The 27,158-nt window shown below is 35.1% G+C and overlaps 5 protein-coding genes and 1 non-coding gene across 12 annotated transcripts; 2 read left to right on the top strand and 4 right to left on the bottom strand.

The window, feature by feature from the left end:
* Nucleotides 1-6,219, bottom strand: LOC147499480 (putative E3 ubiquitin-protein ligase LUL2). Its single transcript, XM_086561243.1, has 3 exons — nt 5,395-6,219; nt 1,597-2,104; nt 1-329 (listed from the first exon to the last, which is right to left on the bottom strand). Exons 1-3 carry the CDS (start codon nt 5,895-5,897, stop codon nt 216-218), a joined length of 1,125 nt encoding a protein of 374 aa, XP_086417369.1. The 5' UTR covers nt 5,898-6,219; the 3' UTR covers nt 1-215.
* Nucleotides 6,220-7,139: 920 nt separating this feature from the next.
* Nucleotides 7,140-8,980, top strand: LOC147499479 (norbelladine synthase-like). The gene is made up of 2 exons (XM_086561251.1): nt 7,140-7,426; nt 8,555-8,980. Exons 1-2 carry the CDS (start codon nt 7,243-7,245, stop codon nt 8,833-8,835), a joined length of 465 nt encoding a protein of 154 aa, XP_086417377.1. The 5' UTR covers nt 7,140-7,242; the 3' UTR covers nt 8,836-8,980.
* Nucleotides 8,981-10,455: 1,475 nt separating this feature from the next.
* On the bottom strand, nt 10,456-10,529 carry TRNAI-AAU (transfer RNA isoleucine (anticodon AAU)). Its single transcript has one exon. It is a non-coding gene; the product is annotated as a tRNA-Ile (tRNA).
* A 3,620-nt stretch (nt 10,530-14,149) lies between these two features.
* Nucleotides 14,150-18,567, bottom strand: LOC147499477 (R3H domain protein). 2 transcript variants are annotated; one of them, XM_086561250.1, is made up of 7 exons: nt 18,269-18,567; nt 18,086-18,156; nt 16,743-16,851; nt 16,245-16,327; nt 15,753-15,911; nt 15,170-15,271; nt 14,150-14,562 (listed from the first exon to the last, which is right to left on the bottom strand). In XM_086561250.1, the coding sequence occupies exons 1-7, from the start codon at nt 18,342-18,344 to the stop codon at nt 14,410-14,412; spliced, it is 753 nt and encodes a 250-aa protein (XP_086417376.1). In that variant the 5' UTR covers nt 18,345-18,567; the 3' UTR covers nt 14,150-14,409. The 2 variants fall into 2 exon arrangements, with proteins under 2 accessions (XP_086417376.1, XP_086417375.1); XM_086561249.1 differs by having other exon boundaries at nt 16,191-16,327; nt 18,269-18,452.
* A 1,865-nt stretch (nt 18,568-20,432) lies between these two features.
* On the top strand, nt 20,433-25,663 carry LOC147499476 (uncharacterized). 6 transcript variants are annotated; one of them, XR_015195885.1, is made up of 9 exons: nt 20,434-20,588; nt 21,532-22,005; nt 22,174-22,251; nt 22,397-22,528; nt 22,843-22,908; nt 23,792-23,857; nt 23,952-24,013; nt 24,570-24,629; nt 25,194-25,256. XR_015195885.1 is itself a non-coding variant. In XM_086561244.1 (8 exons), the coding sequence occupies exons 2-8, from the start codon at nt 21,565-21,567 to the stop codon at nt 25,359-25,361; spliced, it is 1,011 nt and encodes a 336-aa protein (XP_086417370.1). In that variant the 5' UTR covers nt 20,433-20,588; nt 21,532-21,564; the 3' UTR covers nt 25,362-25,663. The 6 variants fall into 6 exon arrangements, 5 of the variants coding, with proteins under 5 accessions (XP_086417370.1, XP_086417372.1, XP_086417371.1 ...); XM_086561244.1 differs by lacking the exon at nt 23,952-24,013 and having other exon boundaries at nt 20,433-20,588; nt 25,194-25,663; XM_086561246.1 differs by lacking the exon at nt 23,952-24,013 and having other exon boundaries at nt 22,174-22,200; nt 25,194-25,663.
* Nucleotides 25,664-26,502: 839 nt separating this feature from the next.
* Nucleotides 26,503-26,949, bottom strand: LOC147499475 (uncharacterized). Its single transcript, XM_086563484.1, has one exon. The coding sequence runs from the start codon at nt 26,947-26,949 to the stop codon at nt 26,503-26,505; it is 447 nt and encodes a 148-aa protein (XP_086419610.1).
* Nucleotides 26,950-27,158: the final 209 nt, after the last annotated feature.

Raw genomic sequence — 27,158 nt, 5'->3', positions numbered from 1 at the left:
TTATTCTGACAAAAGATTTCCTTAGTATGGTGTATATACACTCAGAGTTAATTCCACGACTGGAACATAAGATACACATTTTTCTTCCCAAGTCAGTACACACTCTAAAAATGACAATATATTCACTCCAAATATAGGAATGTGTCTGTATAACATACACGAGCACAAGAAACCATAAAAACACAAAGCGCGGCCCAGATGAAGAAAAAGGTGTCTCACTGATCAACTTTATTCACTCTTATCTCTATAAGTTCCTCGATTGGCTGACGACATATAGGACACTTGTTCGTCTGAAGCCTCAATTCTTTTGCACACTCACTGCACATACACTGAGAAAACCAATACAACCATTAAAACCAGAGCAACTAATAACAGTCAGAACAGCTTAGATAAAGAGGTTAATGATACAACTGCCTAAAACATCTCAAATATTAAGTAAAATGATGGCCATAATTTCAAATTATATAATTACAAACAAAAACCAGAATAACATCAAACTAAAAAGGAGGCCGGTGTTTGGAAAGAACTAACAACTATTTCTCATGATATTATCCAATATATCAAGAAACGTCAGTGATTTCATTGCATGTTTCGAAAAGAGCACAAGTGTAAATACAAATATTCTATTGGAGCAATTTTTCCTTGAGGTTAATATTTTCTGGGGTAATACGATACGATGGTGCGAAAATCCATACGAATATCTTATCCATTTTCACAAATAAGGTAATTCTCGATTATTTTTTCAGAAAAAAGGTTGAACAAAACTTTGCCACCGTTCCCTTAGAGCTGTTAAAATCAATGGGATCGAGAAGGAACCTTGGTATTGCAACAACATTCTAGCTTCTATTAGAGGTGTCTCCAGTTTTTTGTTTTTTGTGTGTTTTTTTTTTTTTTTTTAAGAGAATAGAGTAGCCGATCACTTGGCATCTATTCCAAGTGCTAATGAAACACAATTTATGTTCTATAGTCCTCCAAATAAGTGCTAGACTTGGTGATATCGTAAGGGACGATTAAGAAGGTAGAATATATGTAAGAGCTTAATTTAAGTGAATGCAGGTTGGGTCTGCCCAACCCCACCACCTTATTCGAAAAAAAGAAGAAATTTTACCACCATTGTGATCTGATCTATCGGTGGGCTTCCTTTTGAGCACAAACAAATCCTCCCCTTGAACAATTTCTTTAAATATAGTTCGTAGATGCTCTGCACCCAGCAGAGCCTCTCGAGTCAAATCAGAGGGGAGAGAATAAAAAAAAAAGAGGTGGTGGTGGTGGTGGTGGGGGGGGGAACCTTCTTTCTTTGTTATTCTCAGCTCCAATCAAAAGCTCAAAAAGGTGCGCAAAATATGAGAACCTATGAAATGGTCTCTTTCTAAAACTACTGTTCTCATTTTCTGTAAGCATCCATTGGTTGTTAAAGTTTGGAGTGTAAGTGTCCTTCACTCGGAGTAATTTCTTGTGTAGATTTACTTACTGGTGAGACCCAGTAAATGGTGAGTCGCATCTTGGCATGCACACCAAAGCACCGATACATACCTACTAGCTATTGCTTATATTGGTCACCCAAATAAAGAGGGGGTGTTATTTAGGAGCTCTTACCATATGTCGACAAGGCAACACAGCTGTGTCCTTTGGTTCAGACATGCAAATCACACATTCCTTTCCTGGGTCACTGTCGTCAAAGCTTGTTTCTGAAGATTTTCCAATTCCATATATTTCACGAAGCTCGTAGCGTACCCCATCAACCCACAAAATCTGCTTGATTACTTTCGCCTGGAATGCGCCTGCACTGTTCTTCTCTATGATGGCTTGAGTAATCTGTGCATTAGATGTAGCAGGTCGAGGATGATCAAATTGTTCATCAGACAGCGGAAGTGGTAAGCATGCTTCAGCTAGAATCACAAGTGGGAATACATCTTCCCCTGGAGATGGTTTTGAGAGATCATCCAACTCAAAGAAGCCAAGGTCAACACCAGTTCCTGAAGGCTGACGAAACTTTTGGCCCAATCCTTTCTGGAAAGGAACTCTTACTAACATACGGGCGTCAGGATACAGCGGCGTAAAACTACAGTCAACCCCTTCCTTTGCAAAATAGATTATGGTGATGCTGTCATTTAAACAAATAAAAGTATCATCATAAATAGACCAACCCACCAATCCATAAAAGGCTTCCTAAGAAATAAACAATGACGTATACAGTCATCAACAAAATTGTGATGCAAACTAAATTCCAGGTCAAGAGGTCAAATGTAGATTCCGTTACGCTTAGACAGCTTAGTGACAACCAGATAGGAGGATACAAGACCACCAAGTGCAAGTTTAAAATGGGTAGAGCCTAAATATGAATAGCCAGGTACCGTAGGGCACACCTGCAGTTTCTAGATTAATCACCGTATTCCTACTTCCTACCCCAACTAACTTTCATACAGAATGTTGACACCAGCATTAGAAAATGGTTGAGAGAATATAACACAGTCTCCCGGGGGGAAGTTCGGCAATCCAGCGTTATCAATTCATGGGATCAGATGCAATTGGCAAGACACTGATATTAGAAGAACGAATATAGGACTAGACAAGCTACATATTCTAAGTTCTAACATAAATTGTGCCACATGTCGACAATGTCAACACCTTACTATGGTACCTGTCTTCAGCCTTACCAATCTCCAAAAATTTCTTATGGTCGTCCCCAGTTATTTATAGAATTAATTGAAGACCAGATAATTATCCAGTTTTACCCAACCAACTAAAGGGTCTACTCAATTTTTCTTCTCTTTTTATTGATATTTGGTAATAATCATCTGCCATTTTTCTCCAAAATACAAAAACAAGAATTCCTTTGCACACACAAGCACAAAACATGAAGGAAAGCTTAGAAATCAATAAGACTTATATAATTTTCTATTTACAAGATGAACCATGTTCTCACTGTCATTGGGACAAGTTTATACCTGGGTTTGTCTTTTTTTTTATTAGAAACTGTGAAAAGCTCAGTCTAATGCAATTTATAAATAAGGAATGAGGGGAGCCTTTACAACCCTTAAGTCACACAGTATGGAGTTGAATATTTTGGAGCTTCAGCTGTAGGTCATAGATGACCCCCCAAATTCTATTCTGTAACACTAACACATACGTGGTCGTTATATTCATCAGGTCGTTGGCAGATTCGCTGGTCAACATGCTGCATGTGATCTACTAAAAAGAACAACTCCTAGAGAAAACAAACAATAACTAGTAAACTAGCTGGAATAAGAAATTATGCAGTGCCTAGTCATCCTAGTGGAAAATACGAATAAAAATAGGCTGTGTTTAGGTAAACTCGACAGTTTGGAAACCATAAAATCCGACCACCTCTATAACTTCCTTTAAAAACTTATTTTGCACTGGATATACATGGGTACCAAAAATAGCTGTTTAAAGCCTTTTCTCACTGCAAATTACAACTTTTAAACATGTCAAGGCACTTCTGGAGTATGATAGACGCCATTAACTTTAAAAGAAAAGAAGGCTAAAATACCAGCTTACGTAAACTCAAAGTTGGAAGAGTGCAAGCAAATATATATAAGAAACTGACTACAAGAGCAAACAGTAGCTAGTGAGCCTACGGATGGTCATAACACATAACAATAACACATAGTAGTCCAAGCCCCACATATAAAACTTCTAGGTTGTGCATATCTTTTCAACCTGCAAAGTATCAAGCAAAACAATAGTACTGAATATCCATTGTGATATAACATAATCGTCAATGTGTCACAAGAACCAGTAACTAAAAGAAATATCAGGTAACTCCACCCGCAACTTGGACAAAATAAAGGAAGGCCGTCTATTGATAGGATGATTTGCTAAGCTTTATCACTTGCCTTAAAATGTCACTTGTTCTTCTCAAGCCAAATAACACCACATTACAGCAAATGGGACTAAGCTCGACAAGTGATTAACCATTCGAAGAGTAAACCCTTGAAAGCCACGATATTACGAAAACCTTCACAATTTATACTGAATCATCAATCATGAGATTACGAGATTATGAGATTATCAGACCCATCATTCAAATGGTTCAGATGTTCAGTAAGATAATTTGCTAGAGCTACTAACGCGCATAACAGAATTGTGTTCAACCCAACTTATACTTGTAAGAGCATTTTGTGTTGCTTTGAGTCTGTTTTTCTGTTTGAAGATCAACATTGCCTAGAAGTCTTCAGGGTGGGAGGCGGCGAAAGCACTTGCTGAGGAAGTTGGTTGCGTGACAATTCAATAACTTGCAAATAGACTAAAAGAGGTACCGAATGTTATATTGCTATCAAATGTTCAAGTGCCTTTGCAATAAGAAGGCCTTGTCGATGGGGTAATCTCATCATTTGAATTCATTCACTCTAGGTCGAAGAAAAAGAGAGAGTAACCAGTAATATCAACATCGTGCAACTTCACAATCACATAATGTAAGTCTTCTTTATCTAAATTTGGGAAAGAAGACCCTTGTGAAAGTGGAGAGTTAGGATTGAATTTGAAATTTCAATTGCTTCACTTTTTATTCTTGTCAATGGATCATTAGTCGAACTATTAATAAGTTTAAACAGTCCAAAGCATAACTCTATAAACCACTAATTCTGGAAAAACAAATGGAAGGACTGAATTGTTTCATTCCATGCATTTATGAGGTTCCTTATAAATTATCAGACATGAACTGATATAAAACAGACTTGTTGGAGATAGCCTCAAAGACAGGAACCTTCCGTAAACTCAAACCAAGTTTATGACCACCTAATAACGTCAATCACAGTGCAATTTTACTCTTCTTGGGCAGCTATTCGAATCAGCTGCCAAGTGTATGAAATGAGGAATTTAAACTGCAGCATCAATAGATACCCATCTGACTAACACTTCACATCAGCAGGAGTGGTACTCATATCAAGGTCTACCTATATGGCTCTATCCATAACAAAGCCATGGAAACAAAATACTTATTAAACGATAAACCTAACCATTCTTGATTGACTTTCAACCATTTTAATATAATAGGTTCCCTTTCTCGGTAACTTTCAACTGAAACTGAAATCAATAAAAACTTGAATGAACACACATAGATATCAAAATGCATGGTTGATTCATCTCTCTCTCTCTCTCTCCTCCGCTAAATAATGTCACATTGAAACGCAGACACAAAGTAATTCAGTTACCAATACAATGAGTTTCACTCTTCACATTAGAATGCTTATTATGTTCATGTCCACATCTCTTATATGAAGTAATATATTCCTAAAGACCACTGATAAATATTATGCTCACCATCACACTACTAAACACGCTAAACATTAAAAGCACAATAGGAAATGAAATAATTTAAACTAAAACTCAAAAATTATCAATAATGGAAAAGTAGTAAAGACCAAATACCTGCCATCAACCAAAGCATCCAAAGTCAAAGAAACCAAAAGCCCCTCCATATTCTCCTCATCAGCTTCAATCTTAATAGTATCCTTGTGCACATTCACATCATTCCTAATCTTTTTCGCCATCTGATGATCCACATAAGGCACCGGCACAACCGGGGTTTGCGAAACCATAGGTGGTGGTCTAATTCCATGCCACCCATTATTATTATTATTTTGAGAGCCATAGTAATAAGATGGTGGATAAAAATTCAACCTGTTGTTCATACCAACCCCACAAGTGTTATACTGATAATATTGTGGAGGTAGTGGTGGTGCAGGTGGGTGTGGATAAGAGTTTTGAGGTGGGTGTGAATAGGAATAAGGAGCATTTGCTGCAAAAACATAGTTTGGAGTTGAAGAAGAAGAAGATGGTTGGTCAGTAGGGTATGATGAACTGAGTTGAGAAGATGGGTTTTGAGGATGGTGATGGTTGTTGGGTCTTCTTCTACTCAAGGAAATCCCCATGGGAGAGAAAGAGGGAGGGTAAAGTGGGGATTATATTATTATTATTAGATTGTGTATTCGAAATATATAAAACTTTTTCGACACTCAAAGATTGAAGAACATCCTCTTTTTTTCTTCTCCACTTTGTGTTCTAGAGAATAGAACGAAATGTTCCGATATTTCGTCGAACGAGATATGTACTATCCTATCCTAAAATGTTAATCTAATCAAGTATCATGCAAAAGTACATTTCAAAAATTGGTTAACCTAACTCTACTTTTTTTGGCAATTTGAAAGAAAATATGAAACTCGATAACTCTACTTCTTTGCCATTGGTAATAGACTACCAATGAATTGGCAACCACACTATTTTATTTACTACCAATTAATAGTTGACTACCAAGGGATTGGTGAATTTTTAGTGATGGAAATCCAAAATATATTAATTTTAATGTGGAAAATTTGAGCGTTGAGTTATTAATTATGGGGCCATTCATTATTGGCTAACATATATATAGTCTTTGAGAGATCAGATTGACAATTAATTTTTTTTATAAAATTCATATAATAACTGGATTCATTCACATAAAAAAAAGGGTGATCTTGGACATACCCATAAAAACACTTCCGTACCCCAACTTTGAAATAAATAAATAAACATCAAGACAGTGCAAAAGGGGGATCTACGCCTATAAAAGGAGGCGTCTTCGATCTCCATTCTTAGGGGAGACCAATTCTTCATCTTCTCGATCATCTATCTCCATCTCCCCTCCAATATTCAACCAATTAATCAAAAGCTCGAACTACATCTGACTTAATTCGAGTTCACTAAAAAACTCGATACATAGGTAGCTCGACATAAACGAGTTCGGTCGAACAAATACTGCCTCTACACAAGGCACGATAATGTCAATTTGTTCTCAGCTCGAGAATTATCAACAACTTATTGCAAAAAGTTGCTGAAATCCACAAATTGCTGATGAATTGCAGTGTGGTCTTGATGACCATGGATCTAATTAGGAAAAAAATGACATTATCGTGTCTTGTTTGGGAATTTACCCTTAATTATGCATGTGACAACATGTGGCGGTTTTGTTCATATTGCAGTAACATGCATTATAAATCAAAACTTGTATTTGTTTTCTTATGATTGGAATCTTTGCATTCTGGGGTCTCTACTAATTTCAGCATATAATAATTAAGGATATGATGCGATAAGGTTGATCAATCGTTTATGTCACAATCATTTAATTTGCTTGACTTATATATATTATAGCCAAACAGCATCTTAAGTCAAGAGATCCATTACGGCAATTTCAAAAGGGTAAAACTTTGGTTGGTCTTGACGAAAGAATAGTGAGGATCAATGGAGGGACAACTTGAACATGAACTGGAAGTAAGTGTGCCTGCTAGTGAGGTCTGGGATGTTTATGGAGGTCTTAAACTTGGAAAGCTTGTTTGTGAATTACTTCCTAATGTTATTGAAAAGGTTGAACTCGTTGAAGGTGATGGAGGGGTTGGAACAATTCTAAAGGTCGTATTTCCACAAGGTATGCTTTGATTTATAACTGTTGGTAAACAAATTTAGGTACATGATGATTTTGTATATATGCATGGAGCCTTTTTTCGCTGGTTTGGAATATATATAGTCGTGATTCCTACAAAGTTGGATAGACTTTATAGGCATTTTTTTTTCAATTCAAATCCAATAAAGTTGTTATGTCATTTTTGTTTTATTTATAACTGCTACACGTCTTAATTGGGATGGAAATGTTATGGACAAACTTAAAAGTGGATTGAGGTTGTTTCATTTCTGGTTGACTTAATTCTATATATTCATTAAGGTACGGTATCGTTTTGATTGATATCTGATTAGATATATTTAAGTAGATTAGCATTTTCTAGCTTAACTATTTATTTCAACTAACCGAAATTAATATATACCGGCCTTACAAACAGTTATGGAGTCTCACTGATGGGTCAGAATCGTGTGCGCCAGACGCATCTGACGATGATTTGTTAGTTCAATCCAGCGTCTTAACCCGTCGTTAGCATAAGAGTTCTTATGGGGATGCTATATCTATTTTGAGGACGATGAAAAATGTGGTTGCAAAATGATGGCTTAAGGTGTAATTCGTACCTATTTTGCTTAAACGGGAAAGGATATTAACGATGTGATCAGGGCTGGCTCTGAGGGCAGGCCAACTAGGCGGCCGCCTAGGGCCCCTAGCTTGTTGGTTAAATTTTGGGCCCCCAAATATAATTTTATACCCACTAGACCACATGTAAATGACTCAAGGTTGTTTAGTCCAATCAAATTATATGTAGTCCAGTCCACTCAAACATTGGCCTATGTCCCCTTGTGTAAAGACTTATTTTTTTCTCAATAATATAGACTTATTTTAAGAAACTCGCCTTGGGCCCCTCAAAGTTCAGAGCCGGCCCTGGATGTGATGAAAAATGATTTGAAATGAGTGATAAAATCAAAGTTACCTAGCTATTTTACTTCATTCGCTGTGGTATAATTTGATCGATATCACACCTTAAACATCATTTCATCCTTTTTGTCATTTATGTGCACTCCTCATTTATGCCGAGTTAGTATCACCAGTCATCATCAGTCAAGAATTATGCTTATGTTCAATTATATTACAAGTCATACCTTTTTTTGTTAATAGGAACACCTGGGTTCACATTTTACAAAGAAATGTTTACGAAGGTTGATAATGAGAAGCGCCTCAAAGAAGCAGAGGTAGTAGAAGGAGGATACTTAGAGCTTGGTTTCAGCTTGTACCGGGTGCGCTTTGAGATCATAGAGAAGGATGCAAAGTCCTCAATTATCAAAACAACCATAGAGTATGAAGTTGATACTGCTGCCAATGCTTCAATAGTTTCTAGCAAAGCTCTAGAATTGATTGCGGAAACTATTGCCAAGTACCTCACTGAAAACCAAGTATAATGCACGAATTCTGTGATTGAAAAGCAAGTTTACTGTAAAGTGTTGTTTGTGTCATTGTGTGAGCGAAGGAGAATGACTTGTCTGTAATTTGTTTGCCTAATTTGTTTACCAACAAATAAAGAACATTGACAAACTATTGGCCATATTTGCTGGACAATTGCAATTCTACAGGCCTACAAAAGAAAATTGTTCTTAAACAGTTAGATAATTTAAGAATAACACGCGACTAATTTAGGGTGATCTTGGATATACCCATAAAAACACTCCCGTACCCCAACTTTGAAATAAATAAATAAAATTGTTTAAGACACATTTAGGTTCCTAAATTACCCTTTCTTTTATTAAGTATATCAAAGACAAAACAAAACAAATGTTTATCCTTCCAGCAAACACAAACCCTTCGCACTTATTTTCCTTTTTTTCTGTCATTTTTTTTCTCCTTTACGAAAGAAATTAGAAAGAGATAAAATTGTATAATTTAGTCTTCCTCCTCCTCTCACTCATCAGCCATTAATGTATTTTTTTCTCATTGCAGCTATTTGTCTTTCTCATTTTCCACTTGAGAAATTTTCAATTTGATATATTTCTACTAAACTCCTCTAACCCTTCTACAATGATGAAGAAGAAGTAATTGCAATAAGAAAAAAAAAATCAAATTTGAAGCAACTTCTAGAATAGGAAAAAAACAATTTGTTTTTTGGGCATTCTTTTACTTTTATTATAAATTCTCTTATTGTGTAGTGTGTTGTAGTAGCACAAAGATTCTTCAAGGTCCAGAGTATTAATTTTCAATTTTTTTTATTTGTTGTTTTCTTTTGGAATGAGTCTCCCTCGGTCTTTTTGTTTTTTCTCTTTTTTTACCCCTATTGGAAATATCTCAAATTAATTTGGAAGATATTATTGGATTGAAGTGGTTATTGGAGTATGACAAAAACTGAGTTAGTTATGTGGTACGGGAGTATTTTTATGGGTATGTCCAAGATCACCCAAAAAAAAAAGCAAAATAATAGTTAACAAAATTTCAGAATTTGGTGATTGTTTATGTGATGAGGGTGTAAAATAGAAAGACAAACTCGGTGCCCACTTTTATAGCAGGATGTAATTGAATATAGTGTTGGCTGTTGGAAATTCTTACATAGGTGGAAAACTAGGACACAAGATATTTAAGCAAGCCATTCTGGAACGGAAGAAGTCTTGTTACCAATTTACCATTGAATAAGCTGAATTGAACTAGTATAAAACATTCATATTTTAAATTCCCTTTCAAAATATTATCGTTTTTTCTTTTTTAATCTCTAAGTTAAAATGTTAAATGTACCTCCATACCTGAATGATTCAACCAAATTCCTTGCAAAATCTGAACGCTTCAACAAACTTCTCAAGTTCTATATTGGTTTACTAATTTAAAAGGTATTAAAATACTCTTGGAAAAGAATATGAGTACCCAAAAAATATTTGAATCAGGGGCCTATATTAGGTTAGGCTAAGTCCAATGGTGTACCAAAACTCTAAATACGACAAAAATTATGATTCAATGGTGCGCCCAAAACATCAATATAGGTCATTTGGAAAAAATTGACTATATACAGGTCAAGTTATAGCACAGAAAGCAATGTGATTTGGCCTATGCAGGTCTCGAACCTGCGACCTTGGCGTTATTAGCACGACGCTCTAACCAACTGAGCTAATAGGCCAATTGTTGGCTAATATACCAACATTGTTTTATTTATTACAAAACCATTTAACATGGAAAGAAAAGCATTCAATTTTCTAAAATTTGAAATTGTTCTAACTCCATCGTATTTGAGTTCATGTATTGTCAAGATGATTAGGGGGAAAATTGTCATTATTAGAGCAAGTCCAATGGAAAACTGCCAAAATCAACTGCTAAAAAGGTGCCACCTCATTTTTTTTTGGCACTTTTAGTTGGAAAGTCAAATTTGACATGCCAATACTTTTGAAAACAGTTCCAATGGGTCGGTTCAATTTCTAACTGGTAAAACATACGGACAGTACAGTTTCTGCTGTTCGTTCATTAGTTGTTAATATAAGTTAGAAATAGATGGGGCAGACGAAACAATTTCTGCCATCCGTCAAAATTTAACACATGGACGATATAAATTGTATCATTTATCTCCTAAAACTTAATTATGACAATTGCTAGACAATGTCACAATTTTAGCTAAGTTTATCACACCAGCCAAATTTAAGATCCTTCTAGTAACTCCATTGGAATGATCATTTGGTATTTGAGTGCTATATGGCTTTTAGTAGCTCATATAACACCCCATTGAATTTGCTCTTAGGGTGCTTAATCCCATGGTTGGTAAACGAATAAAGCTACTCAAACTATACTTACTCACATAGTACAAAATATCATGATATGGGTGTTTATCGATACTAAATTTCTTGATATGTATCGTGAATATATAATTTTTTTGGAGATATTTTATATTGTTTGATATGCAAATATTGTTGATATATCTAAAATATCAACAAATATTATAAATATTATAGATATTTATTGATATATCACGATATATCATTTATATTTATTTAAATATAACGATAAATATTAAATAAAATTGTTATCTAAACAAAATATCACTAAATATCTCCAAATGTCCCAATATATCTTAAAATATCAAACATATCGTTAAAATATCACTAATATTTACAGTTGTATGTATCTCCGTGCAGTTTAATGGCCGCATAAGCCTATGCGCTACTACACCGATCCGATCAGGTAAAAAGTTTGAGGTCTGACTGGGATTGAAAAATCGGGTGATTTGTGCCGCTTAATCGGATGATTTCCGATTAACCGATTTCCAAAAATCGCCGCTTAATAGTTTTTGGTGAAGAGTGAGAAAAAGATTGGGTTTGATATGTTTGTGGGTTTGACTTTTAATGAGTTTTATTCCAAGTGTGGAGAGATGGGAGATGCTTTACGAGTTTTTGAAAAGTTTTGTGAAGTGGATGTGGTTTTGTATACTTCAAATGGTTACTGGGTATCTTCATCCTAGAGCTTGAGGACGATGGGTCAAGTCAGACACCTTTTGATGGGTCAAAGTCCAACACTTTCTGACTTTTCTAGCGAAAAAAAGAAAATAATTAATCAGAAAATTAGTCTAGAGGAGTTAGTTATAAATATTTAGTAGTCCTAAGACTCCTCTTAAATTTGTTTAGAATTTAATACCCCAATTTGACCAGAATATGGAACTAACCACCTGTTATCCAACTTTACCAGGAATAGACGAAAATATCCTCACTTGGAAACAAACATAACCGACTATCTACCGAGTAACATAGTGGGATACAAAACAAAAATTCACACAAAAAAATTCACTTATAACTACGCCTTCACATTTAAAAATGCATATATAAAAAAAAAGAGGGCATCTAGGGTGCATTAGAGTGTATGAGTCTTGCAGGAATGAGAGCCCTTGGACAATACTTCTTTCTTTGCAATACACCAAGATTTGTGCCTATATGAGTGGCCCGGATGCTTTATCTGTTGAAAGTACACCCTCAGCAGACACTAGCTTTTCGGTAATGAAAAAACTAAAAATATTATGCCTCCAATATTTTGTGGAGGCATTTGACACTAGTCGTTAAGTCTAAACTCCAAACCACTAGACACTAAACCTAAAATCTTTATAAACTAGACCCTAAGCCTAAACCCTAAACCTTAAGACACTAAACCCTAACCCCTATAAACTAGGCCCTAAGCCTAAAGCCTAAACCTTAAGACACTAAACCCTAATCCCTATATTCTAAATTTATAAACAATAAACTCTAAACCAACCCGTTTCATTTAATAGTAGTTAATCAAACCCACAAAATAAATAATCAAATGCATTTTGTATCAGTATTTTAAAATCGTGGTGTGTGTATGCATTTTAAAATGTATAAGTTTATAACGTAGTGCATCTGCATTTTAAAATATATAAGTTTATAATGTGGTGCATCTGTGATTTTAAAATATATAAGTTTATAACATGGTGCATCTGCATTTTAAAATGTATAAGTTTATAACGCCCACATTAGGATGAAACAGTAGTGTCAAATTTAACTTTTGGAGCAATACACGGTACTTTTTGCTAAATTCTATTCAAACCCAAAATCTACTCTTTTGTTTTTTGTTCTAGTAGTTATCTTATCTAAAAGTAGTTATCTTATTCAATCTTTATTATGGTAGTTATCTTATCTACAAGTAGTTATCTTGGAAGGGTGAAAAAAGAGAATAATTTATATTAAAAATAGGTGTGGCACCTTTGGTCTCGAGTCAAAAGCTTAGATTCTAAAGATTTTCTATAAAAAAACACTTATGGCGAATAAAAACAATGTAGGGGTATTAAAACCCAAAAAATTTATGGATAGGGCTTTAGAGTTGTTTTTTTTTTTTTAAAATGAGACTCTCTAGCCCAATTTCTTGAATAATTAATATGGGACTTGCCAATAATGTGATTCAGACCCATCTCTTTGGGTTTTATTTTTTATAAAAAAAGGGAGAAATTAAGTCATAAACAAATATTATGGTAAATAAAATAAATTTAAATTTAATTAATTGCTGATTAATTCTGATTAATCGCTATAAGCCCTTTGGGCGATTTGTTGCCGATTAAGCTTAAATTGAACATGTATCTCTAAACTTATAATTATATTTTGGGTGATCTTGGACACACCAATAAAAACACTCTCTATTCTAATTTTAAAATAAATAAATAAAATTATTTAAGACATATTTAGGTTCCTAATTTTTTTTTATTATTTAAAAAAATAAAAAATGTTCTTGAATTATTCTCTAATAATTTACCTCGCTCTCTAACAATATTTCTCTCACCAATAAACATGATTACAAATCAACAACTAATTATTTTGAATTATGAAGTGCAATATTATAAGGCCAGGTATTGTTGTTGCTGTATTTTTTTTTTTTTTTTTTTGCTCTTATTGGAAATACCTCAAATGAATTTGAGAGATATTATTGGATTGAAATAGTTATTGGAGTATGACAAAAACTTTAGTTAGTTATAGGGTATGGGAGTGGTTTTATGGGTGTCTAAGATCACCCTATATTTATGTATCTTTTGTTGAAATTGTGATATTTATCGCGGTATTTTGCTGAAGCCCAACTCGTGTTACAAATTTACAATTTGAACCGAACCTGAACATAGCTTGATGCTCAGTAACTTTTTCCTAGATTCTTCTCTTGCAGACTTCATACTCAAATCAGTGATTGGAACCTTGAGATGAGCCCATATCCAAAGAAAGTACGGAATGCATCGATGACATTGTCCAAAACACTGTAGAGTTCCATAAAGTAATGAAGTAATATCATTGAGAAGCTATTTAGGGCAACAGACAGATAGTAGAAGATTTTTCACCAGAAAGTGGCCTGGCCTAAAGCAATTACATTCTTGATTCTTCATCAACGTTCTTTGTTTTATAGTTGTGAACTTGTCTTGAACTCTTGATGAAGTAACTGAATAAATTAAAACTTACATTTCAGGCAAATAAAATAACTTCCTGTGCATGAGTTTACAACAAAGTCAGAAATTTCTGGTAATTTAATCACCAGAGTCCTTCCTTCAACATCTTTAAGAAATAGGACAAACTAATGTTTGGGACCTCCATAGAACCGGATTTCTTCTTCTTTATCCTCGTCATCTTTGACATTTTTCCATCCTTCGATTTTGTAACAGTTACGGAGACCAAGTCATAGAACTGTTACGAAAATGACAAGAACGACGTTAGCTGTTTCATAGTTCATACCAAGGGAAAGCCGCGATAAATAAAGCCAAACCACTTATATTAACCATAAACTAATGAATGACACATTGACTCTGTGTTGGTATCCATAATGATGGTTGACATATGTCTGACCATCTAAAGGCACTTGAAGTCAATTGGGCTGTAACTGTGGAATCCAGCCTTGTATATACTTTTATAAAAAAGTACCACAGTACCCAAACAGAAACTAAACATATGACCTAATAATATCTTGGACAACGTATAATGTGATAAATCAGTCAAGCACATGATTGGGCTCGGATATTTAAAAGTGTTGCAAGCTTAGCAAAGGAGCAACATCTGAGTTTCGGTCTAATCAATCCCTTTACAGCAACTCATTTCTCCATTTAGTCAACTATACCGGCATATAACTGAAAAATTGGTTTCAAAATTGTCTGAAGACCAAGGACATGGCCTTACCTCTCTCTAATAAGATCATAAAGTTCGAGTTAAAAATAACAGCTTGAGGCTGTCAACATGATTCACGCTATATATTTTGCAAATTAAAGTAATCTCGGAAATGTATACAATGAAAACTCACCTCACAGACGCCATGGAGCAACAGTCTGCGAAAAGGATCTTGAACATGTACTACGAGCATGTCTCCTTCTCCAGTCCCCTTGACGAATGTCCGTAGACATTCCTACGAAAATATAAATTTATTTCCGTTAAGGCCTGATTTATTGACCGACAGAATTATAACAAATATAGTTATGCAAGGCATAAGTAGGAGATGCATAGAAAAAAAAAAGACCCTTACATAGTTACGTGGCACAATCTAATCAGCAGGGTACAATGTGTTAAATATACGGTTCTAGAACCTAGATATCAGGCTACCACATACTAATGTCGAGGTCTTCTGAAACCACTTGGCACCAGATATTATAAGAACTCTAAAGTTAAACATGCCCAGGAAGGATCAATGCCAAGATGGGTAACCTCTTGGGAGCAACAGGTGAGAAAAATGTTTATTCTTGAAAGCAATAGGTTCCTATTCGGTTAGTTTTTTACACCAACTAGGCAAAAAGAAATGTATTACTAAAACCCACAGAGGCACAGAACAATTATGAAAGGAAGACACAGGCAAAACACAATAAAAAACCAGTTTTTCAGATTTCACATGCCTCATAGCCTTCAATAAGTTCGGAAAGAAAACTACGTCGAAGTGCCTCTCTTGTTCGACAATCTACTCGATACCATGCATTGAGAGCAGCCATCTTTTCAGAGTCAACATGGCACTTTTTCTTTGCAGATGATCCTTTGAGGGCTTCAATCATACTAGTCTGCCACCATATAGAAAACAAAGGAACCATAGATAAGTTAATAACCTTAACAACGTGAGGCGTGCAGTGCTTCAACCCATTAAACTATATTGACAAACTAAAGTTTGGAATAATTCCTTCGTAATTACACTCAGAAATGAGCAATGTTTTGAAGTGCACAATTATTTAGTAGTTATTTCGGTTCAATAAGGTAAAACCTACAACAAATTAAGCTGGTTCTGCACTTCTGCACAATCGAGTAAACTTTGGACACGATTCTATTTATTCATCTCTGCTTGCCTCAATGAAAATGCAGCACTGAAACATGCTTCTGTAAAGCCAAAAGACACAAACCTCTTCATCCATGTCAATATTCCTAAAAGAGTCCCACTCTCCCACATTTGTCATGCAAAATGGTGACAAAGGTACACTATCACCTGCAAGGATGAAATGTGTTGAATCACTCAATTAAAGAGAAATCATTATAAGGGAGGAAAGTATTCAGCATAAGGAAAGATATTCAAACGCATGAACACACTCGGCTGAAAAAGTGAAAAGCGTAATTATGATTCATAATACACAAAAGTACAGTATCACAAGTTAAACGGTATATTTTTCTTTCCCAAACTTCCAACCTTAAAATAAATAATGTCAGTACCAATAAGATATTATATGTATAAATAAAGATTAATCACTCGACAATGCAACATCACAAACTGAAAGGTAACTCTTTTTCAAAATTTTCAACCTCTAGATAAAAAAGGTGTTACAGACATAAGCTATTAGCAAAATGCTGCATCATATGCATTTCAAAAAAAATTACAACTCTAATTTTTTGGGGCAAGTCATTACCCCATGGAGGTGGAGCGAAGAGCCCTCTGATCTCCTCTGCATCCAAACGAGGGACAAGTTCAATCAATAGTCGATCATTCAACCATCTACGAGAACGTCGATTGCTAACCTGTAATGAGTACGTTGGTTAACAGAAAAAATAATTATATCTAACAGCTTTCCTCTATTCAAATATGTCAAGATTACAATACGGACCAGCAGTTGTTAAAATATAAAATTGTCGCACATGTTCCAACATATAATGGGGATTCTACATCACAATATATACTACTCCAGAGGAACTTAAATTTGCCTGGACTTTCTTTTTGTTTATTTTATTTTATTTTGTTTATTTTTTGTTTCCTTATTCAGTTCTGATTGGGGTTTTGGTTTGTCATACTCACCTTTATCCTGTTTTCTTTAACACCATCTTATTAGGATTTGGTAATTGCTTATGCGAGATTTCAAGTTACATTCAGCTGGGACTCGACTGTATAACAGTGGCATGGCTTGTATTGCGTTTGTCAAACTACTCCTACTCTTAGCTTCTTGTGAAAAACGAATAGATATGAATGTCTGCATGTGCTCAAGAGTGAAACTATGCAATAAACTAATGGCAGAAATATATCTAGCCTTATCTAAAGAGTGTCACAAAATAGAAAATTTGTGGACCATCAGATTAACATGCAGACAACTTTGGCAGGGTTCAGAGAAAGTCAGAATAAATAAAGTTCGGAGAGCGAGCCCAAGGTTCCGGTACTGTTTGTCATGGCGCCAAAATCTTTAATATAAACATGACTAATAAATGCCAAGTAAACACAATAATACACATAGTAATGGATTACATTAATTATAACACATAACTCACATTGTAGAAAATCATAACTGAACTAACATGTTTAATCTCGGCAATTCACCAGAGAATTTCCATATCTGATGAGAGGCATTAGTAATATTCCGGTGCTATCATATCAAAACGGTAACTTACAAATCATATCACATATTTTCCACTTACCATTCACTGTCAACAAATATCAAAAGTCTATATACTCAAGTCATTATGTTAATACATCAAGAACTCAGGACCTCTGATAAAAAAAAACCTAATGGTGGCTGACAAAGTCATTTCTAGTTAGATTAAAGTTTCGAAAACAACTGGAACTTCATAATTTCTTCCAGTTAGTATTGGCATATTGCACATTACTAAATTACGAAATTCACACTCGAGTACTTGCATATGTCCTAGAACAAAAATTCTTAATTCTTCTTCTTCTTCTTTATGTTTCTAATTTAGCAAGTTCAGTGATTACCATATGTCACATACCAAATATGACTAACAAGTCCTACATCTACGAATGTTTTACCTTTCCAGCTAAGTTCTCAAGGAAGTCAATTTTCTTCTCAATCAACACACCACGAGACTTTACTTTCTCTCCTGCAAAATTTTACCAAAACCACCAATCCATACAATTTCACAATATCAAAACATGCCCATCTCTCAAAAATCCATTAAAAATGTTAAAAAACAATACTTTATGAAAAATTACCACTTGGGCAATCGAATATAGAAGAAGAGAGCACATCTTCTTCTAGTCCTCTCTTCAAAACGTCTGATGTCGTCATGATTGATTTTTTTTTTTTTTTTTTTTTTTCTTGTTCTGACTTCTGAGATGAAGAAGAATAAATGAAACAGTAGTAGCTAAGATCTAGTGCACCTGCAAACCGGTTAAACTTCCTTTTCTTTTGGTTAACACGTGTTATTATGGTGACACGAACAGTGTAATGTAGCTGTTGAGACACGTGGTGTTTGGTAAGGAATGAGGGTAACGTAAGAATTAAACGCCTGGATGTAGAGGATTAATAGAGGTATAATATTCTTGTGGATTTCGGGTTAGTGGATCTTCTTATTTTAGAGAGAATGAGAATCTAAAACACCAGTTGGGCCGTCAAATGCTGGACCCATACAGAAAAACTTATGTTAGCAAATAGCCCAATAGCTACTAGGAGGGAAAATGCAATGCCAAATCACTTTGATGGGAAATAACAACTTATCATTTTATGAACCAAAAACAATAGTATAATACAAGGGTAACAAAGAGGATAGTTTTTCACTAAGTAACAATAAGGGTAGCACTTGCTACGGAGATAGCTGCTAAGGTGTGGACTTCGGACATAACATTTTATTCCGTTTTGTGTGTGTGTGTGTGTGTTTTTCATTCCGTATGGCGTGTGTATATATATATATATATATATATTTTCATTTTGTATATTCAGATGGAATAAAACATTTCATCCAAATAAAACATTTTTAGTTTTTTAGTAAGGGCACAATGATGTTTCCACCTCCACATAGTCCATGTAAAAGCCACTAGGATTTTACACTCTTATAATAAAGATATATGGCTCTTCCAATGGTGGTATGAAAATATATAATATATGCAAGTTTGCAAAAGTAAAATATATATATATATATACTTATATATATATATTTCAAAAATTTTTTTTTTTTTTAGCATTTTGGTCATGGCCCGTCGCCAAATGAAATATTTTAACTTCCCGCGCTGTTGAAAAACATTTCAAAATCCAAATTTTGAAGGGAATTTCCATATTTTTAACAATAGCTATTGTATACGGTTTACCCCTCCATTGAAGAGTTTTTTCAAAATAGGAGTGTAAATTAGTAGTTTCTCTCCATTGGAGATGCCCTAAGGGGAAATAGTCCTATGTGAAGGAAAAATTTGTTGTTTGCATTTGGGAATGGGAAGAGTTGCTTGCATTGGAAATGGAGTGAAGGAAAAATTTGTTGTTTGCATTTGGGAATGGGAAGAGTTGCTTGCATTGGAAATGGAGTGAAGGAAAAATTTGTTGTTTGCATTTGGGAATGGGAAGAGTTGCTTGCATTGGAAATGGAGGTAACAAGTTGTTGTTTGCACTGGGAATGCTCCAAGTGGCTTATTAGGACATTAGTATGGGTGGCACTAAAAACATAAAGGGAAAGGAAAGGGTTTCTAGAGACATATATTACTAAAACACGTAAACAAATTGATAATCGTTGGGGTATTTTTAAATTTTAGACCAGGTTATTTTTTTATGTGTATATGATTTCATAAGTATTTTAAACATTGTCACAAGAAATGATTCTTCAAATCGAAAACTTATACCTTATTGAATATAGTAAGCTAGAGTAATATTGGAGTAACTTTGGAGTCCCTATAAAATGGAATTCATATAACCATCCCCTACAATAATTGAATTATAAGACCTAGTTTTTTTTACCAAAATCCTAAAAATAGAATATTTAGAAAAGAAAATAATCGAGCAAGAATCAAGTCTTCATTATTTGAGAAAACAGGTTTACTTTGTTCCCTAAAACATGAGATGAAGCTCTTTATCTACCTCTGCAAATAACATTTTGCCGAGGTACAATCTAAAGAATTATTGGTCATCCAATTCTCGAGAATTAATCAGAAATCACTTCTCCAGATTTAATAATAAACTGATCTAAATTGTGATTAATTATGGAGAAGTGATTTCTGATCGGTTTTATTCCCATAGTTCCTTCACTCAAACAATCTAATGATCTAGGATAGTTACAAATGATCCTTTCTCTCCAATTTATAGGGTGAGAAAGTTGAAAAATCCTACACACGTCGCCTATGCCTAAAAAAGATATAATAATTAATTTCCAATGAAAAGGGGGTAGATTAAGTAATTTCACATCGTGCATGATCATGCATTAATATATGTACGAACCAACTACACTCCACTGCACTCTGCAGCAGCAGCAGCACACAAGGAATAAAAACAAACAAAAGAAGCTGCCTCCTCATTTCTCCTTCAAACCCTGAAATCTTCTCCTTCAAACTGGTAACAACTTCTCTCTTTTCAGCTATGAGTATTTCTCTGTTTTCATTCTTGAGCTCAAATAACATAGTGTTTTAGACTCTGAATGTGTGTTGTTTATGTTTATGTTAATGAATGGTGATACTTTATTACTTTTATTCATGTTTTGTCAGGGTACAAAGTTTGCATATAGAACTAACTACTGTTTGTTTTGTTTGTGTGTATGCATATAAATTATAATGAGTGATATGAGGTGGGCTTATTTAATCTTGTATACTTGTATGAGTCTAAAGAACTAGTACTCATTTTGGATATAAAAATATAGTGATTTGTAAAGGGTAATTTATTCTGAGGTTCTATGGTCATTTCAAGGTCAGAGTTTGCGAGTCTGTTGCGGTCGAAAATGAATGATGTTTGATTAGAGTATTCATATTTGCTACAAAAACATAGAAATACAGTATTGTGCTGATTTTAGTCTTATTTTTTGAAATAACCTCTTTTCCGTTGCGAAAGAGGATTTAAAGCCCAAGTCTTGTGTTGAATTAGTCTTAGGTGCATTTTCGAGTTATAGAATTTCCTGAAATTTAGTGTTGGGTACAACACAGCCATCACTCTATTATCGCGGTTTTAGTTTTTTTTTTATCTTTGGGGTTAGGTGATTTTAGTAAATTATTATTGGTTCGAAAAATGGTTTTAGAAGACATTACCCCATACAGTGGAGCAGGATGTTTAACCCTTTTTCAAGGAGATACATGATAGATATCTATTTTTACTGGCTACTGCCAGTTAATCCACAACAAATTTGCCTTTACATAAGAGATAGGAGGTAATTATTGTTTTGTTTAAGGGTTCTCAACCCGCTTCAACATAAAGTTGTTACGGTTTTTAAGTTAATTGATATTGGTTGGTTTAAAGTTCTGATTGGTAGTGTATTACACCTCTGAAGTTGCATTGATTTTTGTTCCAGTGACACCAGAGCTGAACTCTTGCTTGTTCAACAATGCGTCTGAGTGCTTTCGCTAAAACTAGTTCAAGTATAAGTTATGGTGGTGACATAAAAGGAAAAAGCATTGAGGAGATCCCTGTGAAAGCAACATCATTGGGTGAAGTAAAAGGTAAAATGCACAGAAAAGATGACTATGCTATGGCACTACCTCTTCCCCCTAATTATAGGCAGACATCTCGCAACCAAGTTGGATTTGCTGCAACAAGTTCAACAGTAATGCATGCTGGTCCTTCTAAAGAAGTGCCTAAAGGGGTAGTTTTACTAGTTAACAGCATTCAGGCAGTAAAGGGGGTCTTTCAATTTGGAGAAGAGAAAATATATAACAATTCAGGGAGGACATCTGATTGTGGTCCTATCGATGTTGCTCGTGATAAGGATGCTACCAAAACAGATTCATCCACGCACTTGGTCAACAACAACAATCACAAAGCTTTGGTAATTTTCCCAAATACTTGTTTTTCTGATCAACATGAACAGTTAGCAGGGAGAGAATATCATGTGGTTCCAACAGTGACATTGCTATAGTATTTTGTACTATTACCATTTATGGTTATGATTATGATGGTGCCAGTTTAATGTTTTGAAGGCTTGTTTTTGCTGTAGGGAAGAGAATTGGTCCCATATGGCGAGGTAGGGCCGGAGAACCAGTTCCTGAGTACACAAAACTGGTTTACTGGTCTAGTATTGCTCTTTACTTTTTCTCTTTTACTTTATGATATACTCCCATTTCTCCCCTCATAATATTCATTGTAAAGACCTCCAGATTGGCTTACCCTGTAACAAAAAGGTTTAAATGTTGACATTTTCACTTGATATGATGGAACAGAACCACACTTTACCAACAGCAGAATTAATTCAAGAGGGGTGTAATGGTTTTCAAGCCCCAAAAGTAACAGTTGCTGTTTCCGGATCCCCATCCAAAAAGAGAGCTTCTACCAGACGTTTAGCAGCAGATCGTGTAAGCAAAACAGTTTTCCCAGGCCCTATACAAATGCATTCTAGTCTGGATATGGCTAATGATTGACTGAGAAGCTTCATACTTATAGGCCTTTGTTTTATTCCCTCTTCTTGTTTTTTCAATTTTTTGGCACTAGATTTTAATTCAAATCCCACACATTTCTCTCCACAACTCCACAGAGCACCAATTGTTTTGTAGCAAAGAAAAAAAAACTTTTGCTGATAGGATTGTTTAACTGTCTTTGTAGGATTTTTCTTCATGCATGGAACTTGTGCATGCATGTAGTTTTCCTAATTAGTTTGCTCTCATTTCAGGTCCGAAAAGCTAGAATTACTGAAAATCTCAAAGCGCTGGAGAAACTTCTTCCAAATTCTGGCAAGGTGACATTCATAGCTTTCCACTTATATCTATTGTTCATTGCCACTAGAAGTGTAATAACTAAATAGCATTACAAAGTAGCTCTTATGTTAATCTGTTTTCTTACCAAGCCAGTCCTGCACAACAAACCAGTAAAAGAGAGCACAGTACCATCCAACCCTTATGACTATGTTTATTCTTCTGGGTTGTTGGAAAAGAAACAGTAAAATAGAAAGTTTGATATAAATAATTAGTAGTTGTGAATTTATAACACGACAGACTACAAGCTAAACACAACTTCCCTAGTATTAGGACAGCATGGTACTTATTCTGCACAATCTGCAAGGCTTGTCCAAGGAACTCAAGGTAAAAGGGTCTATCATGTCTAATTGTCTACATATCCAAGAAAATCTATGTATTTTGTGTTTGGGTATAGATGTTAGGTGGAGCAATGCAAATGTAACGAGCTTCTTCGGTCTCTGTGTGTGTGTGTGTGTAGAGAGGGTCATGAAGTATTTCTTCTTTTTAACTTTTTCTTATTTTGCTCCCAGAGGATAGTCGGTAAATAGTGTATACGTAATTCATAAGCTCTGTTATGACTCAAGACTCTGTTTATGATATCTCTAGATAAATCTCGAATCTTTTACTCCTCCTGGATTTGAAGTTTTCTAGAAGGTTAGTGCTCTGCTGAAGAAGAATTGCCGAAATAAGGATGTGATGTACTGATGTGCAATCTGAAATAGAAGTCACAGTCCAGTTTGTGATGCATGCAGAAAGCTATACAGTTACCAAAATTTTAAAACTGGCAAAGTAAACATAACTGATTTACTGGGCGCATAGATATTGTAAGATTTTACATGTCTTTTAAATGGACATCTACCTTATAAGATTCCTTTGGTCCTGTAGGGCAATAAAGATGCTGCATTGGATGATATCATTGACTACATCAAGTATTTGCAGCTTCAAGTTAAGGTTGGATTTTACCTTTCATTTTGTTATACAGGTCTCTCTTGCCTAGCATGCATGGGTGACACATGTGAAGTTCAGTATTTCTGTATTTTTACAGCATTAACAAGCTGCTTTTGGTACTTCCTAAATTCCATGGAGCTGAGAATATCAGTGTAGCCTGTAAGATGTATATTTTGATCTATCATTTTCTTGACCAGATTGTTATTATTATTTTATTTTATACATATTCAGGATTTATATAAGAGTTCATGCATGTTAAAAGCTCTAGGATTGTTCATAAAACACTATTATAAACTGCTATAACAGAGGCAGGATTACCAATTCAGGCATTGTTATTTGGAATGCTATAGTGTTATACCATTTACGGTCTCTTCAATAATTGTTAATATAAATACCCTTGCACATGTTGTAATCCCTCTCTGCCCTCCTTTTAAAGAAGAACAAAATAAAAATAAAAAAACACCAAATTTCTGGTAGAATGATGGTAGCATCTTCTGGTCAGTATGAGGTGCTGGCTCCTCATTCTAGTTCATCCAGAACTCCTCTGTTCGAATAATTAATTAGCAACTGGAAATGCTGCAAGGACCTTGTTGCCACATGCATCTTTTTCATAGAGTCTTCATCTTCTGGTGTTGAAGCTGATATTTCATGGACTGTTAAAACTTAAAAGAAGAATTACAGCATGAAAAGTTATTCACTCAGCTCAACAATGCAGGCCTTGAGTGAAAGCAAATTGGGTGGAGAAGCAACCTATGATCCCTTTGTTCATCTCGAGGTATTACTGATGCGACATATTTTCTTAGAAAGATGGTTTTAGCACTGTTTCAGATATTAATCCTGTGATATCTTCATGTCCTGTTAGCACAGGCCTATGCGGTAAACACTAAACTAGATCTCTTCTGTGAGATTCTGACCATTTGTTTCATAGCTCTTTACAATGACAATCACATTGAAGGGTTTCTGGGCTTGTGTTTTTTATACTTTATATCTATTTTCCCCCGATGAATGAGCTTCTTACTAGTGTAGCACTGTTCTGTACCCTTGCTCCAGCCCCTTAAATATAGAATGTTAAAGCAGATTTTATATCATTTTCGGTTATATAACATAAAGCATAAATTTCTTGTGCTGGTGTCTTCACTAATAAGCATGTGTAAATAGCAATGTTCTTACCTAGATATTATCTTCTTCCTCTCGATATGGACTCTATCATTCATGTGATTATGTGAAACTTCTGAACAGAATTTTACCTCAAAAGTATATAAGAATGCTAAAGTTGTCATACTACGTCCATAATGTAAATTTTATGAGATGGCACTTCTAAATGTCTTTGGTTTTGCAGGGATTTGGCCACTATCTTGTTCATCAGCATATGCTGAATGAACCTCTAGAAGAGATAGTTGGAAGATTGATGGAAGTGAACATGTCAGCAGTGATCCAGCTGTTGGAGACCAAGGGACTGTATGTGATGCCGACGTCATTAGCAGAGGAGCTTTCCAAGAATCTCTAAGGACAACTCTGCCTTCTGCTTTTCTGGGGTCCTTTTATGCGAGATGGGAATCCATTTCTTGAGTATCTCAGACTTTTTGTCAAAATTTGGAGCACATATGTTTAGAAAATCCGGGCCACTGAATAGCTTCAAAAAGAATTCTTTCTTTCCGGTTTAATACGTACAGGGAATTTCTTGAATTTAAGAATAACAAAACACACTCTAATTAGACGCTTATGTTCCAGACAATGTTATTTGGTCTTGCTTATGTATGCAGTATGCCTGCTGCTATTACAGACTGAATTACACCTTCAGCCTTCTTATTCTGTTGTTTCTCTTGTTATATTTAGTAGGAACATTGAACAGAAGGTGCAAGCTTGTAAAGCCGCTGTGACGACATCCATCGGTACACAATGATGTTGAAATCAGATACCAAATTGCTAAAGACTAGAATATAATGTTTTAAAACGCGAAAGCCCGAGGGCGAGGCGTTTGACCAGCTCATGACGAAATGCGTAAGCCTCAAGCGTATGACATTTTCTTAATTCTAAAAATTTCCTATTATGCAAGTATAAAAAGTATAAAGTTCTAAGTCACAAATCGAAAGTGAACAGACAAAAATCAATAAAGTGAAGTAAACTTTGTGATACACCATTATATACAACAATTACTTCATAAACTTGAGATTTACTCAGATTTTCATATCATTAAGAGTGAACAATTATACTCTATTTTGCAAGACAAGAGGGAAAAGTTAACATGGGTTAGTTTAATACTATTTAATGTTGATGTCTACTTACACTAAAAACTCAAAATCGTCAAAACGAAAGTGATGGTCTATATTTTTTGCAATGTGAGGCCGTACGCTTCAAGAACGCCTCAAAGCTTCAGGAACGCCTCACACACTGAAGCGTACGTTGCATAAGCGCCTTACTAACGCCTCAAACGCCTTTTAAAACAATTCTATAGAATGCTGCAACATGATTATCTTCTGCAACTTTTTGGAAATAACATAACTGAACTATTTTGATGGGAAATGCTGATTAATAATTCCATCACGAATTACATAAGAACTGCAGAATTTTTTCCCTTGATCCACTGGGGCGAAATTTTTAACACTGATCATATGAGAAAATATTGTTAAAAGTGGCGCAAGATACGCTCAACAAAATTCTGTTCTCTGTTTCTTGAGAACAGAAATGGAACCCCTTTGATGGTCTCTGAAGATTTTAATCTCAGAGAAGTACCTCAGATCATCAAGACTAATATATTGTTGCTTCACCATCCGTGACGAGTTACCCACGCAGTCATGAATCCAAACGTAAGGGTGATACATGTCATCATAGGAGTATAGCAAGTTCTTCACCCCACCACCATCATCACTGTATTTGTTTGGCATGTAAGTCCTGTAAATGCTCTTGCACTTTAGCTTCTTGGATGATCCTGGCTTTAAGGTATGCCTCTTCTTCAATATTGATCCCACCCTTATCTGCAATTCTACTGTTCTATCAGTCAGGTTCCAGACTCTTGTGCCTAGTTGTGATTTCTGCGTACAGTCACGACATCCATTAAAACAGCCTCGAATCCATACAATGCTGGAGCCCGACATTTTCTTCTGTGGCCTAAATGACTGTTAAACTGATGCTAGCAAACCACAGCTAGTTGGGTAATATATCAGCACTTGTGAACCATGTATGAAAGCAACAAAAGCTTAGTGTTCCACCATGTACATAGAGGAGTGTAGTGTTCCACCAAGTTGAGAGGGCCCTTATAGCACCAGTTTGCCTAACATACTGGGATAGACAAAAATCAAAGTGC

Source organism: Coptis chinensis, chromosome 5 (assembly GCF_015680905.1).
Source record: "Coptis chinensis isolate HL-2020 chromosome 5, ASM1568090v1, whole genome shotgun sequence".
NCBI lineage: Eukaryota > Viridiplantae > Streptophyta > Magnoliopsida > Ranunculales > Ranunculaceae > Coptis > Coptis chinensis.
This window is presented reverse-complemented; position numbering and strand designations above follow the sequence as displayed.

What these genes read in the sequence shown, in the direction of transcription:
- LOC147499480 (XM_086561243.1), bottom strand. Translation starts at nt 5,897, where the DNA reads ATGGGGATTTCCTTGAGTAGAAGAAGACCCAACAACCATCACCATCCT. An exon ending in GATGCTTTGGTTGATGGCAG is followed by an intron (nt 2,105 to 5,394) that starts GTATTTGGTCTT and finishes TTTAAATGACAG; the next exon opens with CATCACCATAATCTATTTTG. An exon ending in TGTTGCCTTGTCGACATATG is followed by an intron (nt 330 to 1,596) that starts GTAAGAGCTCCT and finishes TGGTTTTCTCAG; the next exon opens with TGTATGTGCAGTGAGTGTGC.
- LOC147499479 (XM_086561251.1), top strand. Translation starts at nt 7,243, where the DNA reads ATGGAGGGACAACTTGAACATGAACTGGAAGTAAGTGTGCCTGCTAGT. An exon ending in AAAGGTCGTATTTCCACAAG is followed by an intron (nt 7,427 to 8,554) that starts GTATGCTTTGAT and finishes TTTTGTTAATAG; the next exon opens with GAACACCTGGGTTCACATTT.
- LOC147499477 (XM_086561249.1), bottom strand. Translation starts at nt 18,344, where the DNA reads ATGACGACATCAGACGTTTTGAAGAGAGGACTAGAAGAAGATGTGCTC. An exon ending in CTTCGCTCCACCTCCATGGG is followed by an intron (nt 16,328 to 16,742) that starts GTAATGACTTGC and finishes TCATCCTTGCAG; the next exon opens with GTGATAGTGTACCTTTGTCA. An exon ending in TGCTCCATGGCGTCTGTGAG is followed by an intron (nt 14,563 to 15,169) that starts GTGAGTTTTCAT and finishes TTTTCGTAACAG; the next exon opens with TTCTATGACTTGGTCTCCGT.
- LOC147499476 (XM_086561244.1), top strand. Translation starts at nt 21,565, where the DNA reads ATGCGTCTGAGTGCTTTCGCTAAAACTAGTTCAAGTATAAGTTATGGT. An exon ending in ACAACAATCACAAAGCTTTG is followed by an intron (nt 22,006 to 22,173) that starts GTAATTTTCCCA and finishes TTTTTGCTGTAG; the next exon opens with GGAAGAGAATTGGTCCCATA. An exon ending in TTCTTCCAAATTCTGGCAAG is followed by an intron (nt 22,909 to 23,791) that starts GTGACATTCATA and finishes TTGGTCCTGTAG; the next exon opens with GGCAATAAAGATGCTGCATT.
- LOC147499475 (XM_086563484.1), bottom strand. Translation starts at nt 26,949, where the DNA reads ATGTCGGGCTCCAGCATTGTATGGATTCGAGGCTGTTTTAATGGATGT.